Source organism: Rhinatrema bivittatum, chromosome 9 (assembly GCF_901001135.1).
Source record: "Rhinatrema bivittatum chromosome 9, aRhiBiv1.1, whole genome shotgun sequence".
NCBI lineage: Eukaryota > Metazoa > Chordata > Amphibia > Gymnophiona > Rhinatrematidae > Rhinatrema > Rhinatrema bivittatum.
In genome coordinates this window covers 242,183,508-242,201,538 of record NC_042623.1, presented here as the reverse complement: position 1 = coordinate 242,201,538, position 18,031 = coordinate 242,183,508, and the positions used below count along the sequence as shown (strand labels likewise).

The 18,031-nt window shown below is 46.3% G+C and overlaps 1 protein-coding gene across 5 annotated transcripts in view; it reads left to right on the top strand.

Moving 5' to 3' along the window:
• Nucleotides 1–18,031, top strand: part of MFN1 (mitofusin 1) — a 153,758-nt gene that overhangs the window by 48,014 nt on the left and 87,713 nt on the right. For all 5 annotated transcript variants that reach the window (XM_029615782.1, XM_029615781.1, XM_029615786.1 and 2 more), the window contains exon 8: nucleotides 7,529–7,682. In XM_029615782.1, coding sequence (XP_029471642.1) covers nucleotides 7,529–7,682 — 154 coding nt within the window. The remainder of the gene's footprint in view (nucleotides 1–7,528; nucleotides 7,683–18,031) is intronic.

Sequence of the window (18,031 nt, the reverse complement as noted above, 5' to 3'; positions counted from 1 at the left end):
TAAGGGTTATGTTCCTTTAAATTTCTCTAGGTTTAAAAAAAAGGAAATCTGCACGTGAGAGAAGCCTTCAGTCTCCCAGGGGGTTGTTAGGTCCTGAGGGGACCATCCCCCTTGGTCTGTTGAGACAGCTGCTGGTAAGGGTTGAGGACCCTATACCCGAGTTAAGCAGCCTTGGGGTGAAAGCGGGTTGCCCAGCTTACTCACCCCAGCAGGAGCAGGAGCTGTGCAGAACCACAGACAGCGATCAGGCAAGTGTTAAATAAAAAAAAAAAAAATTAAAAAAAAATTCTGTTTCTTACTTTGCCGCGCCGACTCTCCTGTGCGTGTCTGTTTTTCCCTGATTATCTGCGCCGCCATTTTTTATTATTTTTTGCCGCGTTTTTTTCTGTCCGTTCTTGCTGCGGGAGGGATGCCCCGGGGATCGTCATGCTGTGCGTGCGCATCTATCGAGGGAGGGCCTCTGCTCCACTTGTTTACCCGGAGGTGAAGGACCCTCCATTTTGCCCGGGGACGGCAGTTGAAGAGCAAAGGCTATTCTGACGTGGTGGTAGCTACATTATTGCACTCTCGCAAACCCTCTACGTCCCTGGGTTATGTCAGAGTGTAGAAAGTCTTTGAAGCCTGGTGCATTGATAAATCCCACTCTAGCGTCTGTCTCCGATATTCTGTGTTTTCTTCACGCCGGAGTCGCAAAAGGTTTGTAGTGTAGTTCACTCAGGGTGCAGGTGGTGGTGCTCGGTTGTTTACAAGGTAAGATTCAAGGAGTACTGTTGGCATTGCATCCGGATGTGGCTCATTTTCTTTGAGGGGCCAAACATTTACGCCCTCCTCTTCGCCATCCCTGTCCTCCTTGGAACCTGAATTTAGTTCTCTCCATTTTGTGTGATCCGCCTTTGGAGCCTCTAAAGAGAACGACGTTGAAGGATCTCACGCTGAAAGTAGTTTTTCTCATAGCTATTTCTTCAGCCCGTCGTGTGTCGGAGCTGCAGGCGTTATCATACAGGGGGCCTTTCCTACGGATTTCGGATTCAGGCGTCTCCTTACGAACAGTTCCTTCCTTTTTTCCGAAAGTGATTTCTTCCTTTCACTTGAATCAGTCGATTGAACTCCTGTCCTTTTCCGATTTGGACTGTTCGGATCCAGTGGCTAAGGACTTGAGAAAATTGGATGTCCGCAGGGCTCTGCTAAGATATTTGGAAGTTACAAATCCCTTCCATGAGTCAGACCACCTCTTTGTTTTGTGCAGTGGTCCCAAAAGAGGTAATATGGCTTCTAAGACTACGATAGCTTGTTGGCTGAAGGAAGCTATAAGTTCCGCATATTTACTGCGTGGTAAGCTGGTGCCAGTTGTACTTCGTGCCCATTCTACATGGTCACAAACTGCCTCATGGGCTGAGTGTCGTCAAGTCTCGCCACAGGAAATTTGCAAGGCGGCTACATGGAAGTCTTTACACACTTTTGCAAGGCATTACAGACTGGATTTTCAGGCCCCAGAGTCCAGAGGGTTTGGAGAAGGAGTGCTCTAAGCGGCTCTCTCCGGCTCCCACCCTAGGTAAGTCAGCTCTGGTACATCCCAGGTGTCTGGACTGATCCGGGTACATACAGGGAAAGGAAAATTGGTTCTTACCTGATAATTTTCGTTCCTGTAGTACCACAGATCAGTCCAGAGACCCTCCCGGTGTATGCACGAAAGTATCGTAGAGGCCGCTTGTTCACCATTTATTTGTAACTGTACTGCAATCTGAAGATCACTTGTTCTCATGGTTCAGGAAGTTTCTGTTCCCAGTTGGGGGTTTGACTGAGCCATTTGAAATATGGGAAAGTTTTAGTTAGTGTACATAGTTTGGTTTTAATCCATTCTGCTTTGAGTAATACTGATGGACTGTGGGTGGCACCTTGGTATATATGGCAGGGTTGTTTTAAAACTTCTCTGTCTCCATCTGCTGGAGGGAAGGCAAAACCCAGGTGTCTGGACTGATCCGTGGTACTACAGGAACGAAAATTATCAGGTAAGAACCAATTTTCCTTTTTGATTCGATCCACTGTTACCCTCAAATCTGTCCCAGCTCTAACACACACCAACTCTATAACTTTCTCTTATCGTCCTCCTTTTAACCTTGATGACCTTCAAGATAAGATACAAACCGAGTTACAAAACATTGATTTTTCAGAAAGTGAACATGCTACTAACTCTTAGATCAACATATTTAACTCTGTTGCAGATAACATAAATCACATAGTCATTAAAGCGCTAAAAGAACACCATCGCCACAACCCGTGGTACAATACCAAAATCAGAAGTGCCAAACGTGAACTCAGTAAAAAAGAAAAATTATGGAGAAAACACAAAACTACCCTTTCTCTTGCAGCATATAGATCTTATATCACATATTACAAAAGACGCATCAATAATACGAAAAAAGATTTTTACGCAAACAAAATTCATAAATTCAGTCATAACCCTAGGGCTTTATTCTCTTTAATCCAGAATTTCAAAAGAAATACATGTGATGACAAACCCCCTTTACCTGAAAAAAGATGCAATGAAATCACACAATTTTTTAGTAATAAAATCACAAACTTAATTTCTGGAAACCAAAGTGTGAATGTTCAGTCTATTAATATGGGCAATAAAGAATTATCCTCGTGGTCTAATTTTGAGTTAACCTCATCTTCAGAAATATAATCCCTTATCAATAATATGAACCCTGTCAATCACCCACTAGATAGTATTCCTATTCAGTCTTTGAAATCAATTAAATCGGTAATTACCACCCCTTTAGTGGAAATAATTAATTTATCCCTCTCTGAAGGTTATTTTCCTGATATCTTGAAATTAGCAGTAATCAAACATTGGACACAGATATTCTTAACAATTATCGACCTATCTCCAGTCTATCCTTTCTAGCGAAACTGCTTGAGAAAGTTGTACAAAAACAACTGACCGAACATCTATACAATAATAATATACTATACCCATCACAGTTCAGATTTAGAAAACACTTCAGGTGGAACTGGCCACATCACCCTCCGTGGCGGCCTGGTATCAGAAGATGGCAATGTTTCTGCAGTTGGAACACATGGACTACACTTCAGGAAGCCGCGGACGAGATAAGCAGTACGAGGGGTGCTGGCAAGCGTGTTTTGCATTGCCTCCCAAGGAATTACAAACTGGGTTGTTAGACACTGGTTATACTATACTATGGGGGGGGGGGAGGAGGGGGTTACTATCGTCTATTTGGGGCCGCATGTCGGCCACAAGGGGAGGTCAATTGGGTTGAATGTGGAGGTTGCGTGTGTATGAATGGGATCTTAGCAGGGGCAGTGTCTAGTACTTGGGACACTAGGCGGGGAGGGTGGGGAGTTAATAAAAAAGAGGAAAAGCAGGAATTGCATTGTACGAGTTGCAGAGGATCAGTTTGTACCCTTGTTACTGTTTGACATACTAAACTTGGTTGGGACATGCCCTTGTTGGAACTGATGTTTTATACCATTTATGTTTAGTGTATGGATGCATTTGTTGCTGATAATAAAAACTATTTTGAAAAAGAAAACACTTCAACACTGAGGCCCTTCTTTTCATGTTAACCGATACAGTGCTAAGAGGTTTTGACAACTCATCCTACCTCTCGAATCGTAGTTTTCAGGTAAAAATCAACTCCTTTTCAGAAAAAATCCATCTTAAAACTGGTGTTCCCCAGGGCTCCTCACTCTCTGCCACATTATTTAACATTTACATGCTTCCCCTCTGTCATCTGCTTGTTGGTCTCAGTCTTACACATTACATATACGCTGACGACATACAGATATTAATTCCAATACACAACTCTCGATTCAACCTATAAAAATAACCGCCATGTATTTATCATCAAGCAGCTTCTGACACATATGAGACTCATTTTAAATGTTGATAAAACAGAAATTATAATGCTGGACAGAAAAATGAATTTTACATCCTTGCCACCATTGAAACTTGAAGATCAACAAACCGAAATTTCCCCTGTTCCACATGCACGTGACCTCAGAATAATTGTAGATAGCGAATTGAATCTTAAAACTCATATCTCATCCAAAATTAAAGAGAGTTATCATAAACTTTTACCACTGAGATGACTAAAGCCCATTCTAAATCCTTCCGATTTAGAACAGTACTTCAACTCCTTATATTCCCTAACATCGACTACTGTAATTCGTTTTTACTTGGCCTACCTCTATCTACAATTCGCCCTCTACACATTTTACAGAATTCAGCAGCCAGAATTCTAACCGGTACTAAGAAACAGGAACACATCACTCCGATTTTAATATCCTTGCATTGGCTGCCTATAAAGTTCCGAATTGAATGTAAGGTTTTATGCATTTTACACAAGATCGATCATGAGGATCAGACTGACTGGCTAAATGCTGCTATCAAACTCCACACACCCTAGCGAAATTTACGATCAGCAAACAAATGTTTATTAATTATCCCCTCTGTTCGATCTGTACATCTTTCCCAAGTAAGAGACCATGCGATTTCATTAGCTGCCACAAAGATATGGAATTCTCTCCCAGCGGAAATATGATTACAACAGAGTTTAAAGATCTTTAAAAAGGATGTTAAGACCTGGCTATTTATGAAGGCATACCAAGACCCCAAATAATCTACCTACCCTCTCATGTTTATTTCACCCTATTTTATCTTTTTATGAAATGTCTCTAATAATCATAGTAAAAGGATTATATTTTTTATTATTTTATTTATTATTATTGATGTGTATTAATAACCATTTTACTATTTTTATTATTGTTTTATCAATTACGCATTGTATTTGTGTGCTTATATATTGTAAATTTCTTTTTACACTATTGTAAACTGTAGTGATAGTCCCACCGAATGACGGTTATACAAAATCAGCTAATAAATAAAGTACTGCATCAGATGCCACTTGACATCCAAGGCATGCAACAACCAATAATCCTGCTCAACTCTAACCTTGTCCGGGGTTAGAGAAATAGTCTGATTCAAATGAAACTCTGATACCATGTTCGGTTTAAAAAAAAAAAAAAATGAAGCTACAGTCTGAAGCTGTACCACCCCTGGAGTTATTCGCAGAAACAGCTCATGGCAATAAAGAGCCTGTAGCTTGGAAATACACCTTGCTGAACAGATCGCCACCAAAAAAACTGTTCTCAAGGTCAGCAGCTTTTAGGAAAGATCACATTGCAACTGAAACATAGGACCCGCCAAGAAACCCAATCTTAGCTTAAGGTCCCAAAGAGGCAAGGGAGGACAAAGATGTTTGACTCCCTTCTAGAATCTGGACATCTGGTTGGAAGGGCCTACCATTGATCTGCCCCCATAGCATGCGAGAGCTGCTACGTGCACCTTCAGAGTGTTTAAGGCCAAGCCCTTAACCAAACAGTCCTTAAATTCCTGATTGACTAAATTGTAAATTTTTGAAATTACCTTCTTTTACTTAACTGTCTGGTCACAGATCTTTAAAAAAAAAAAAAAAAGTAGATTGATGGAAATCTGTGTTTGTTGTACAAAATGCTTCATTTGTAAATAGAGAAAACGATCTCTATTCGAACAACCAAATTTTTCTAGTAACTAGTCAAACGATAACATGTCACGCCCATCCCAGATATGCTCCAGCCTAATAATCCTCCTTCCTCGCCAATAAGTTGACATCTCAGATGAGCATCCTGGAGGGAATTCTACATTATAGAAAAGAGATGAACGATGATAATTCTCTCTCCCTCCAACCAATTTAGATTTCCACTGTGACAAAACTTGTAATGTTAGCAGTGCACAGAGACAACCCAACTGGTGTGTGGTCTGTATTGGAAGACCTATGAAGAGAGGCTGAAGGATCTGAATATGTATCCCCTGGAAGAGAGGAGGTGCAGGGGAGATATGATTATAGACCTTCAGATACCTGAAAGCTTTTGATGATGCATGTTCCTCAAACCTTTTCTGGTGGAAAGCAAACAGTAGAAGTAGGGGTCATGATATGAAACTTCAGGGGGGGGGTGACTCAGAACAGACGTCAGGAATATTTCTTCACAGAGAGGGTAATGGATACCTGGAATGCACTTCTGGGAAGAGATGGTGAAAACAAAAACAGAAAATGAATATAAAAAAGCCTGGGATAAACACTGGGGATCCCTAAAGCCTAGAGTTAGAAATTAAGAAAGGGGGAGGGGGGGGTTTAACAGCATGGAGCGGCAAAATAAGATCTACCCAGAAAATAAGCCCTAGCACGATTTTTCAGGATTTTTGAGAATGCTCAAAATATAAGCCCTACTCCAAAAATAAGCCCCCTAGTTACAGTTCATAAAAAAAAGTCAATTTAAATAGTGTCCAGGCAGCTATATATATATATAAAAAAGTAAAATCAGTTGGCAATAGAATGCAGCAGGACAGATAGATCCTTCACCAAGGAAAGCAGACGCTCCCAAAAAAATTGCTCTCAAAAGGCCCCACGAGACCCAAAACAATAAGGATTAGCAAGTGCCGAGCTCTCACATACACATCGGGTAGTCCCTCTGGCGTCATTCTACTCCCAAGCCCATTATATTAGAGCGTTGTGGCTGCTTCCGGTCACCAGGGTGAGCCCAACTGCACCACTTGGCTGCAGTGGAACGTGGAAGAGAGCAGCTGGAATGCCAAGGAACCCGACAAGCACGCCTGTGACGGGAGTGACGCCAGCAGGACTACCCGATCTGTGTGTGAGAGCCCGGCACTTGCTAATCCTTACTGTTTTGGGTCTCGTGGGCTCTTTTGAGTGCGATTCTTTTGGGGGTGTCTGCTTTTCTTGGTGAAGGGTCAGGGTTTGGAGAGTTATGATGATGATACAGAATGTGATGACATGACTATATTTGAATAAATGTTGATTTTTTTTTTTTTGTTCAAGAAGAAATGTAGATTGTTGTTCATGGCAAAAATAAGACATCCCCTGAAAATAAGCCCTAACTCATCTTTTAGAGCAAAAATTAATATAAGACCCTGTCTTATTTTTCGGGGAAACACGGTACTACCCCTAACAAGGCCTGGGGATTACTACCTGTAACCAATCAGCTTACATCATTTTGATGCAACTGCAGCATCGCTTTCCACTTCGGGCAGGGAGGGGGGAAGGGGAATTGGAATTAGACAGCCATCGCTGGGCCTTGACTTTTACAGGCCAGGGTACTGATATCAGACATTAGGAAAAAGTGCAGGACTGCTTCTAGCAAATTAATATTGGTATTTTCTTAATTATTTCATAAACTATACATTTTGTTTTTATTTAGATTGAAGTTCTATTTCTTATTTATTGCTGTAGTAGTAGTCTAAGGGCCAGATGTAGTCAAGGGTGTTTTCAAATTTTGTTGTTGGGGGAAAAGAACAAAGTGCATCAAGCCCTGAATCTGCTTGTTGGTACAACTGTAGAATATTAGAGTTTTGGTGCAAGAAGTATATTTACAGCATGTTATTAGTACCAGATCTTTCGTACTTTGTGTTGGAGCTGGACAAGCCTTCAGCGTGTTTCTACCCCTCCAGGTTCGGAGACAGCACACGGAACGCTGTCAGTCTTTCTTGGTAGACGAACTCAAAGTTGTGGATCGGTCTGAGGCACAAAACCGTATCTTCTTTGTTTCAGCCAAAGAAGTCCTTAACGCTCGCATGCATAAGGTCCGAGGAATGCCAGAGGGTGGTAAGTACACTTATCTCAAGCAATCGCCAGCATGGGATTAAGAATAGATTTAAAGGGAAAAGGAACAGTTGTCAGTCTCTGTGGAATAGCAAGACCCAAAGATCTGTGCTGCTGAGCCTGAAAATGATCTGAAAAGACTGAGGACATGCATTCTGCTGCTATTTTCACATGCATAGTGGAACTGGTGAGCCAGCAGAATACTGGTATCAGTTAGGCAGTAGTATTGATTCTAAGACCTGATATTCAATGAAGCAAGCTCAAATGTTTAAAGTTACAGATTTTTAAGTGCGCTTCTTCATCAAACTTGGTTTTGATTTTTTTTGGAGAGCCTGAGTTTTCACAGGTAGCATTAGTAAAACGAGAAAAGCCCAACATGGCAGAACAGTGATTAGTACCTGGGTGCCATGATGAATCCACTGGTTGCTCGAGGGTGGTGCAGAAAGAGTCAGCCAGCCAGAGTACTTTAAACATATCTTTGTTCCAAGAGACAGGTCTTATAATGAAAAATGGAGGTTTAAGAAGCACCAATAGTTTTGTATCCCTCTAATTCCCAATAGAAGCAATTTTTATTTATTTATACATTTTATCTACCATTGCCCCATGTATAGATCACAACTGTTTACAAAGTAACATTCATAGTTATAACTCAACAAACAAACAATGATTGGTTACAACGGTGGTATTCATAGACAGTGATTAATATTTAACAAGTTAACTTTTCTAGTAAATCTTCATAATTGATCTTGCATTTATGGCAAGAGTATTGTAAATGTAAATGAGGTGATAGGTTTTACATCTTAGTGGGTTGTTTTGATATTCTTACATTTTCTTGTTTGATTTATTCTTTATGATTAGATTACACTGGGGAACAAGTTTTAACATAATTCCTGTTGAGTTCGATTTTTCAGCTGTTTTAGATTTAAATAGGCACAATGATTTCAAAGCGGTTAGTTTTCTTCTATCATGTCAAGCGGTTAGTTTTCTTCTATCACGTCAAGATTTTTCTCTACAGTCTATCTTAGGCCTGGATTTATCAAAATGCACTAAATATCGCATGTGATAGGAAAAGGGGCGTGTTTTATGGTAATAACACACTTTGCGATAAACAGCCTTTCTTAGTGCTTCGCATAGGTATTACCACTGTTGTGTGTGTGGCATTGTGTGGACCCTTGGTCGTTGTGGAGATGACTCCTCCCACGGAGAGGGTCCCCATGGGGAACCACAGCGATAGGCTAAACTCAGAGAGCAGGCACGTAATAGATGGAAGGCTTTATTGTACTGCTGTAGATAGATAGTATGAAGCAGGAAGGTAAGGCACTGCAGTCTGCGAGGTGCCGGAAAAGCTATAAGCGTAAATTTTTACCTTAACATGTATGTTTGGTAGCAGAACTTTACTACTTGTACACAATTTGACTTAGTGTAACAATATATAGCCTTTGTATGAATAAAATAACTCTAAATAGTATATTTAGGTAATTTTTTTCTTTTATTTCCTTTGTATGTACATTTTGTATGATTTTTGGGACAAAGGGAGGGTATCCTGTACCTTAAAAAGTTGACGTGATAGAGAAAAACTGGGGTCATTTTTGGATTCAGATGTCAAAAGTTAGTCAAAAACAAGTGTCAGATCTAACTCAATGAAAATTGTGTTCCCCAGTATTATTATCTTGTTCTTCATAGCTTTGTGACTGTTTTCAGATGATTTTAAGTTGAATAGCTATATTTTTAGCTCAGATTTAAATTTCTTTCTATCTGGTGTAATACACAATGACTCAGGCATAGCATTCCAGAACTTTGGACCTGCTATGGGAGAACATACGATCTATTTGTGTTCGATGTGTGCTCTGTATTGTGGGAATAGCCAATAGTCCTTTGTTTTGTATGGAATGTATGGTTGCGGTGTCACTCCTAACAGGTAGTATTATTTGGTTAAATGATGTTAAATATTATCATTAATGCTTTATAGTAGATTCTGTATTGTACTGGTAACTAATGCAGTGACATCACGAGAGTGTTATGTGATCATATTTCCTAGATCCTAATGAGTCTTGCTGTGGCATTTTGTAATTGTTGTAGTAGTTTTAAGTTACCAGCTAGAAGGCCTAATAGTAAGGAGTTGCAGTACTCTAGGTTCGAGAAGATTAGAGTTTGCAATACAGTTCGGAAGTCCTGAAGAGTTGTTAATAATTTCAATCGATGTGGTAGCCGCAACTTGGTGTAACCTGTCTTTGATTAATTTACTAATGTGCATTTTCATTTTGAAGTTCTCAATAGCTGTATACCTAAATCCCATACTTGATCTGAGGGATTAATTTGAAAGTTACCCAGGTTTAAGGCAGTTGGTTTCACTGAGTTTCTGCTCAGCCAAATGATTTCAGTCTTTAGGGTTTAGTGTTAAAGTTGTGAAAGTTCTTGTTGTATTGCTTTCATGTAGGTAGAGAGTAACGAGGCTGTTTTTTCAAATGATTTGGAGAGTGGGATGTAAAACTGTTATGAATCGTTCTGCCCGCGGGTCTCCCCGCGAGCAGGCTCACTGACTCACCCACGCTGTGCTGCTGTCTTCGCTGACGCAGCAGGACGCCGCCGTTGGCCTGCCCTCGCCGCCCGGAGGCCACCAGTGCTTCCTCTGTCTTCCGCGGCCGGAGCCGCAGCCTTCTTCGGGGCCTGGGACCGCCCCCATCACTGCTTCTTCTTCGCAGCGTCCAGGCCGCAGCCCTGGGCTGGAGTAGCGGCAGGAGCCGCCCCCGGGGCCTCCAGCAGCAGCTGGAGCCGCTGCCGACGTTGGAGCTTGCGCCCAGGCTCAGCCCTGCCTCTGTTCACGCTCTGCCACGATGACGACGGTGCAAGCCGCTGTCCGCGGTCCTGCACAGCTCCTGCTCTTCTCCTAGGCGCGCGGCCGCGTCTTTCTTCAATATTTAAAGGGCCAGACACAGGAAGTGTCTGGGCCCCACCTTGATGACTGTTTCCTGCTCAGCCCTATAAAGGGCTGCTCCGTCTGTTCCTGGCCTTGCATCATCGTGGATGCTCTGGAAGCTCCGGCCTGCCAGAGTCCATGTAAGGTCTTCCAGTCTTCTAGGAGCTCCTTGTTTCGTTCTGCTGTTCCATGTCCAAGTCTTCGTGCCTGAGGTCCATGTCCAGGTGTCTTCGTGATCTTCCACGTCCTAGTGTTCCTGCCTTCTGTGATGTTCCTTTCCTTCGCCATGCCTCGTCTCCGCTCTCGAGCCTTCTGGTCCGGTAGGCCGGGGGTCCCTCAGATGCAGTACTCCTGAGTGGACTAGCCTGCCTGTGGACGGTTGTCCTGTGCTCCTGAGCCGTCATGTCCCGGATGTGTGTTCCTATGCTGTCCCGCTCCCGTGGTGGCCCGTGACCAGCCTTTGGGGCTGTGTAGGGCGCTTAACGGACAGGGTGGTCCGCGACTCAGTCCCGCGGGTGGCCTGAGTAGGGCGCCCTGAGAGACAGTGCCCATGTCCATGCCTTGTGTTGCCTTTGTGGATGTCAAGAGTCTCGTCCCTGGATGCCGTTGCATCAGTCATGTGTCTTCGTACCTGGATGCCGTTGCATCAGCCATGTGTCTTCGTCCCTGGATGCCGTTGCATCAGCCATGTGTCTTCGTCCCTGGATGCCGTCGCATCACTCCATAGTCATGTCTTCATGTCAAGGCCAGTCTGCCCTCAACCTCAGGCCAGGCCTGCTGCTCCATGCTGCTCGCAGCAGGTCCGAAAGGGCCCGGAATGGTCGGAGGACCATTCACCTTCCATCATCCTTGGATGTTGGCCATGGGAACTTGCCGGCCTGGCGGAGGGTAGACCGTCAGCCATGCGGGGCCACCGTCAACCCTTGGCTCGGTCTGGAAGGTCAGGGTCGGGCTGAGGCCCATGGGCACACGAAAACCACCGTTCACAACAAAAACTGTATGTTGTCATAGAAGAAGAAGGTTATTCCTAGATTCGTCAGTAATTTACACAGTGGGAGCATGTAGATATTGAATAGCGTTGCTGAGAGTGCTGATCCTTGAAGGACACCTGTATCACACTGGTATCAGATATATGGTTGCCTGGTTTGATTTGGAATGTTCTGTTAGACAGAAATTGGAGATCCACACAGGATCATTAACTGATTCTTAGCAGTACTGTAGACTAAATAGCAAAAAAAATAGTGATACTGTTCTTGCTAAGTATAGTTCAGAATTTTCTTTGTGTGCACACTCCTCTTTTATAAATAAGGTTCCCTGTACGTACTCAGATCAGTCCAGACAGTGGGTTGAGCCTCCTGTCCAGCAGATGGAGACAGAGAAAAACTGAAAGGGTATCCTATATCAGGACAGTGCTCACCCTGCATCCCCCTTCAGTATTTCTCTGTCTCCAGCAGATGCAGGCAGTTGAACCTGCGGTTCCCTAGCATTATCTACCTTTCTTCTCTTTGGCGATTTATTTGATCTTCTTCCCTCTGGGTTAATTACAGGATCAAGCAAGTATTGGTTATTCACTTTTCAAAAAAAAAAAAAAAAGAATTCCCTGTACGTACCAGGATCAGTCCAGACTGCTGGGTTGTCTCCCTTCCAGCAGATGGAGTCAGAGAAAAAAAACTGAAAAGGCACCCCCTCTTAACTTGGTGTGCCACCTGCGATCCTTTAGTTTTTTCTCTGACTCTCAGCAGAGGTTGACAGAACCTGTGGTCCTGATCCTTTACATTTCTTTAAATTTCTTTATCTCCAGAGTTATTAGGCTCTGCTTTTTTTTCTAACACCTTTGGCTGGGTTGCGGTAGAGGTAAGGCTGGGGCTGGATTCTCTGAGAGCCTTGTTCCCGGAGGGACGAACTTCTCTGGAGGGGGATTAACTGGTGGGCCGGTCCCTCCCCTCAGCGCCCCGAGACAAGTTTTTTCCTCGGGTGCTGCAGTTTCCCAGAGCTCCGGAAGGACGCGGTTCGGCATGGTAATTAATTCTTAGTGCCTCTAACTTTTTTTTCTTTGCTACCGCGCTGTCCAGACGCCGCCAGGATACCGCGAGGGCTGTCATGCACGGCATGTGGAGAGTCGGGGCTGCGCCTTTCGCGGGACGGGGTATGCGCCCGCTGCTTCCCCGGAGGGGAGGGTTCGTCCGTGGGGGATTTCGGGGCGATTTTGCCATGCGCCTCGGATCGGCGCCCCTGATCGCGTGCAGCTCTGTCGCCGGCGCGTGGGAACAGTGGCCATTTTGTCTGTTCCCTGCCTGCCTGCCTGCTGGGGGAGAAGATTCTCCGCTTTCTCCTCCCAGCTTAAGTCCGGTCTGGCCGCGTGATCCGGGACCCGCCCCCTCATCGAACTCTGCCCTTTCTCCTCCTCCATCGGAGCCCTTAAAGGAACAGGCAACGTTTTCTTCTAAATTTATTTTATTGATGCATAAAGCCTTTTTGGAGGCGGAAGCGCATCAGCAGGATGAGGAAGCCCCTCCCACAAAGGTCGCGAGACATGCCACGACCCTAAATGCCCCTTCGGTCCCTGATGTGACTCCGGAACCTGCTCCTTCGGGAAAGATCCCGAAGGAGCAGGTTCCGGGAAAGATCCCGAAGGAGCAGGTTCCGGAGTCACATCAGGGACCGAAGGGGCATTTAGGGTCGTGGCATGTCTCGCGACCTTTGTGGGAGGGGGTTCCTCATCCTGCTGATGTGCTTCCGTCTCCAAAATTTAGACGGGGGTGTCAATGAGTCCACCCCAGTAGAGGGGGATGACCCCTGGGTTTCCCGCTTATTTCGGCGGGAGGAGTTGGATCCTTTGATCCCCCATGTTGTGGAGGAGCTGGAAGATGAGGCACCAATCCCCAGCTCGGAACCAGTTAAGGGGAAGCCAGTACTCTCTGGGCTGCGTGCCTTTCCCCTTCCACCCAATGCTTAAGCAGCTGGTCACTCGTGAGTGGGAATCCCCGGATGCGACCCTGCGGGTGGGACAGGCGATGGACAAGCTCTATCCTTTACCTGAGGAGGCCTTGGATATCCTCAGGATCCCCAAGGAGGACGCGCCGGTTACCGCGGTCCCTAAGCGGACGACCATTCCTGTCACTGGAGCGACTGCGCTTAAAGACTTGCAGGATAGATGACTGGAGGTCCTCTTCAAGCATATCTTGGAGGTGTCAGCGCTGTGTGTTCGAGCGGCGGTCTGCAGTAACCTCATGCAGCGAGCAACCCTCAGGTGGGTCCAGCAAATGCTCACCTCACAGGAATTACCATCGGAGGAAGCAGATTAGGCGAATAGGATGGAGTCCGCGGTGGCTTACATGGCGGACGCATTATATGATCTGTTACGTGCTTCTTCGCGCAACATGGCTACTGCAGTCTCGGCTAGGCGGCTTCTTTGGCTCCGAAACTGGTCAGCTGATGTTTCTTCCAAAACTCAGTTGGGCAATCTTCCTTTTAAAGGGAAATTGTTGTTTGGTGAGGAGCTGGACACCCTTATCAAATCTCTCGGGGAGAACAAGGTGTATAAGTTGCCTGAAGATAAACCCAAGTCTTCCAGACCCTTTGGGGTGGCGCGTTACCGTTTTCGGGGTCAGCGCAGAATTCGGCAGGCTAGGGCACCTGCCTTTCCCATCCGACAACAGACTCAGAGATCTCAGTCTAGGCCTACTTCCTTTCGTGGCCGTAGGCCATTTCGGGATGGGGGCTCACAAGGAGCTGCGGGAGTTAAGCCGTCCTAATGAAGATGTTCAGACCCTCTCCCCGGTCCCAGTGGTGGGCGGCTGCCTCTTCCTGTTTCTCGAGGAGTGGGTCAAGATCACGTTGGACCAGTGGGTCCTCAATATCATCACACACGGTTACGAGTTGGATTTTGCCTGCCCGTTAAGGGATCTGTTTCTGATTTCTCCCGCCGGGTCTCGGGCCAAGCAAGAAGTAGTCGGGCAAACCCTGGGTCGATTGAAATCCCTGGGGGACATTGTTCCAGTTCCTCCGGAGGAGCGCAGGTCCGGCAGGTACTCCATCTATTTTGTAGTCCCGAAGAAAGAGGGGTCCTTCCGTCCGATATTGGGTCTCAAGACAGTCAACCGAGCTCTTCGGGTTCCCTGTTTTCGCATGGAGACCCTCCGCTCGGTCATTGTGGCCGTCCACTCGGGAGAATATTTGGCCTCTTTGGACCTGACCGAGGCGTATGTTCACACAGGAATCCGCGAGCACCATCAGCGGTTTCTCCGGTTCATGGTCCTGGGGGTGCATTATCAGTTCCAAGCCCTTCCGTTCGGGTTAGCAACAGCTCCCCGGGTTTTCACCAAGGTGATGGTGGTAGTCGCAGCGGCCCTACGGCGAGAGGGGATCTTGGTCCACCCCTACCTGGACGATTGGCTCATCCGGGCCAAATCAGAGTGACTCTGTTGGTTGGCGGTGAGCATGGTTCTACTCCGGCTCCAGTCTCTTGGTTGGGTGGTCAACTTTACCAAGAGCCAGTTGGTACCAACTCAGGTCTTCAACTTCTTGGGCGCACGCTTCGATACCTCGGTCGGCAAGGTCTTCCTCACTCGGGAGAGGATGCTTAAATTAGCGGAGCAAATCCATCGGCTCTTGTTCTTACCCCTTCCCATAGTGTGAGATTATTTACAGGTACTTGGTTCCTTGGCGTCTACCCTGGAAGTGGTTCCTTGGGCGTTTGCACATATGAGACCATTACAACGCGTGTTGCTTTCTCGTTGGGATCCGAAATCGGAAGAGTTCTGCCTGCCATTGCCCCTCCTGGAACCAGCCAGGTCCAGTCTCGGTTGGTAGTTGATCCCGGCCCACTTGTTACAGGGGATGGATCTGGAGGAACTACAGTGGGTAATAGTCACGACGGATGCCAGCCTCACTGGTTGGGGGGCAGTTTTCCAGTCACAATCCGCTCAGGGTTGTTGGACAAGATATCAGGCGACATGGTCCATCGGTTGGAGACCAGGGCAGTGCGCCTGGCGTTGCGCGTCTTTCTCCCTCTGGTAGCTCAGCGTTCGGTTTGAGTCTTGTCAGACAACATGACGACAGTGGCCTACATCAACCGTCGGGGGGGGGACGGACCAGAAGCCGATTGGTGGCCTGAGAGGCCGAACGGCTCGTGGCTTGGGCAGAGCGCCATCTGGTCCAGCTAGCGGCATCGCACATAGCTGGAGTAGCCATGTTCAGGCAGATTTTCTCAGCCGCCAGTGTCTGGATTCCGGCGAGTGGGAATTGTCAGACTCAGCCTTCCAGCTTCTCACTCGTCGCTGGGGGGTTCCACACCTCGATCTGATGGCGACTTGGACAAATGCAAAGGTGGCTCGGTTCTCCAGTCGTCGGAGGGATCACGGGTCGGAAGGGGTGGATGTCCTCATCCTTCCGTGGCCTCGCGACGTTCTCCTATACGTGTTTCCTCCTTGGCCCCTAGTGGGCAAGGTCTTGCGTCGGATAGAAAACCACATAGGGTCTGTCATCCTTGTAGCTCCAGAATGGCCCCGAAGGCCGTGGTTTGCGGATCTGATCACCTTGGCGATCGACGGTCCGGTGCGTCTCAACCATCTTCCGAATCTACTTCGACAAGGTCCAGTATTTTTCGATCGGGCGGATCGCTTTTGTCTAGTGGCCTGGCTTATGAGAGGAGGCAATTGAGGAAGAGAGGATATTCGGATTCTGTTATTTCTACCCTTCTGCAAGCATGGAAATCATCCACGTCGTTGGCCTATATTCGTGTTTGGAGAGTTTTCGACTCTTGGTGTTGCGGGTTGAATGTGCCCCTGCGTCGGGCTTCTGTGGCGCAGATTCTAGCCTTCTTGAAGGAGGGCCTGAAGAAAGGTCTGGCTTGCAGTTTTCTCCGGGTGCAGGTCGTGGCCCTGGATTGTCTGCGGGGCAAGATTGACGGGGGTTTCGCTGGCAGCTCATCCAGATGTGTCCCGTTTTCTGAAGGGGGTGAAGCATTTGCGTCCTCCGGTCAGACAGATTTTTCCTGCGTGGAGCTTGAGTTTAGTTCTCCGGGGTTTATGTGGGCTTCACTTTGAGCCCCTCCACGTTGAAGGACTTGACTCTCAAGACTGTCTTCTTGGAAGCCATTACCTCTGCGCGGCGGATTTCCGAGCTTCAAGCTTTGTCGTGTCGGGATCCATATCTTCGTATTTCTGATTCAGGAGTTTCGCTACGGACCATTCCCTCTTTCCTGCCCAAAGTGGTATCGGGCTTCCATATGAATCAGACTGTAGAGTTACCGGCTTTCCCGAATTTGGATCCTGCTTCTTTGGTGGATAAGGGTCTGCATAAATTGGATGTGCGGCGAGTTCTCCTTCGTTATCTAGAGGTGACCAATGTCTTTCGGTTATCGGATCATTTGTTTGTCTTATGGAGTTGCCCTAGGAAGGGTCACAAGGCATCCAAAGCTATGGTTACTAGGTGGTTGAAGGAGGCCATTTCCTCTACTTATCTTTGCGCTGGCCGCGCAATCCCTGAAGGCTTGAAAGCGCATTCCACCAGATCTCAAGCGGCTTCTTGGGCAGAGAGCCAGTCAGTCTTGCCGCAGGAGATTTGTAGAGCAGTGACTTGGAAATCGTTGCATACTTTTGCGAAGCATTACCAGGTGGACGTCCATGATCCGGATGTCGACTGCTTTGGTAGCAGTGTTCTTCGCGCGGGACTCTCCAGATCCCACCCCATTTAGGGCAGCTTGGGTACATCCCAGGAGTCTGGACTGATCCTGGTACGTACAGGGAAAGGAAAATTGGTTCTTACCTGCTAATTTTCGTTCCTGTAGTACCAAGGGTCAGTCCAGATGCCTGCCCTTAGTCTTTGGAGAGTCCGTTCTGTATGTTGTCGTCTTCTTTGCAGGAATTGGAAGGAATCTTCTTTATACATAGGTTATGCGGTGCTACGGTTTGTTTATTTCACCGTGCGTATTGTTGTAGCCACTGATTGTTCTGTTTGGGGATTTTTATCCTTTAATTGGTTATTCTGCTTTGATATCGTATATACTGAAGGATCGCAGGTGACACACCAAGTTAAGAGGGGGGGTGCCTTTTTAGTTTTTTTCTCACTCCATCTGCTGGAAGGGAGACACAACCCAGCAGTCAGGCCTGATCCTTGGTACTACAGGAACGAAAATTAGCAGGTAAGAACCAATTTTCCTTTGTCTCCTAGTTCTTACTGGGTCCCAGGGGGGATTTTTTTTCCCCTTGAGTATTCAGCTTTGGACCCACTTTCCTGGTGACCTTCAGCCTGGCTGCATGGGGTGATACTGGTGGACAAATCACTCTCCCTTCTTTGCCTAGTTTGAACCCGGAGAGGCCCCTGCCTCGGTTTCCATAGCAGGGAGGTGTTCATTCCTCTGCTTGTCTAAAGTTTTACAGAAAAAAAAAAACAGGCAAAAGGCAATCAGCACGTTTCAGTGGCATTTACAGGG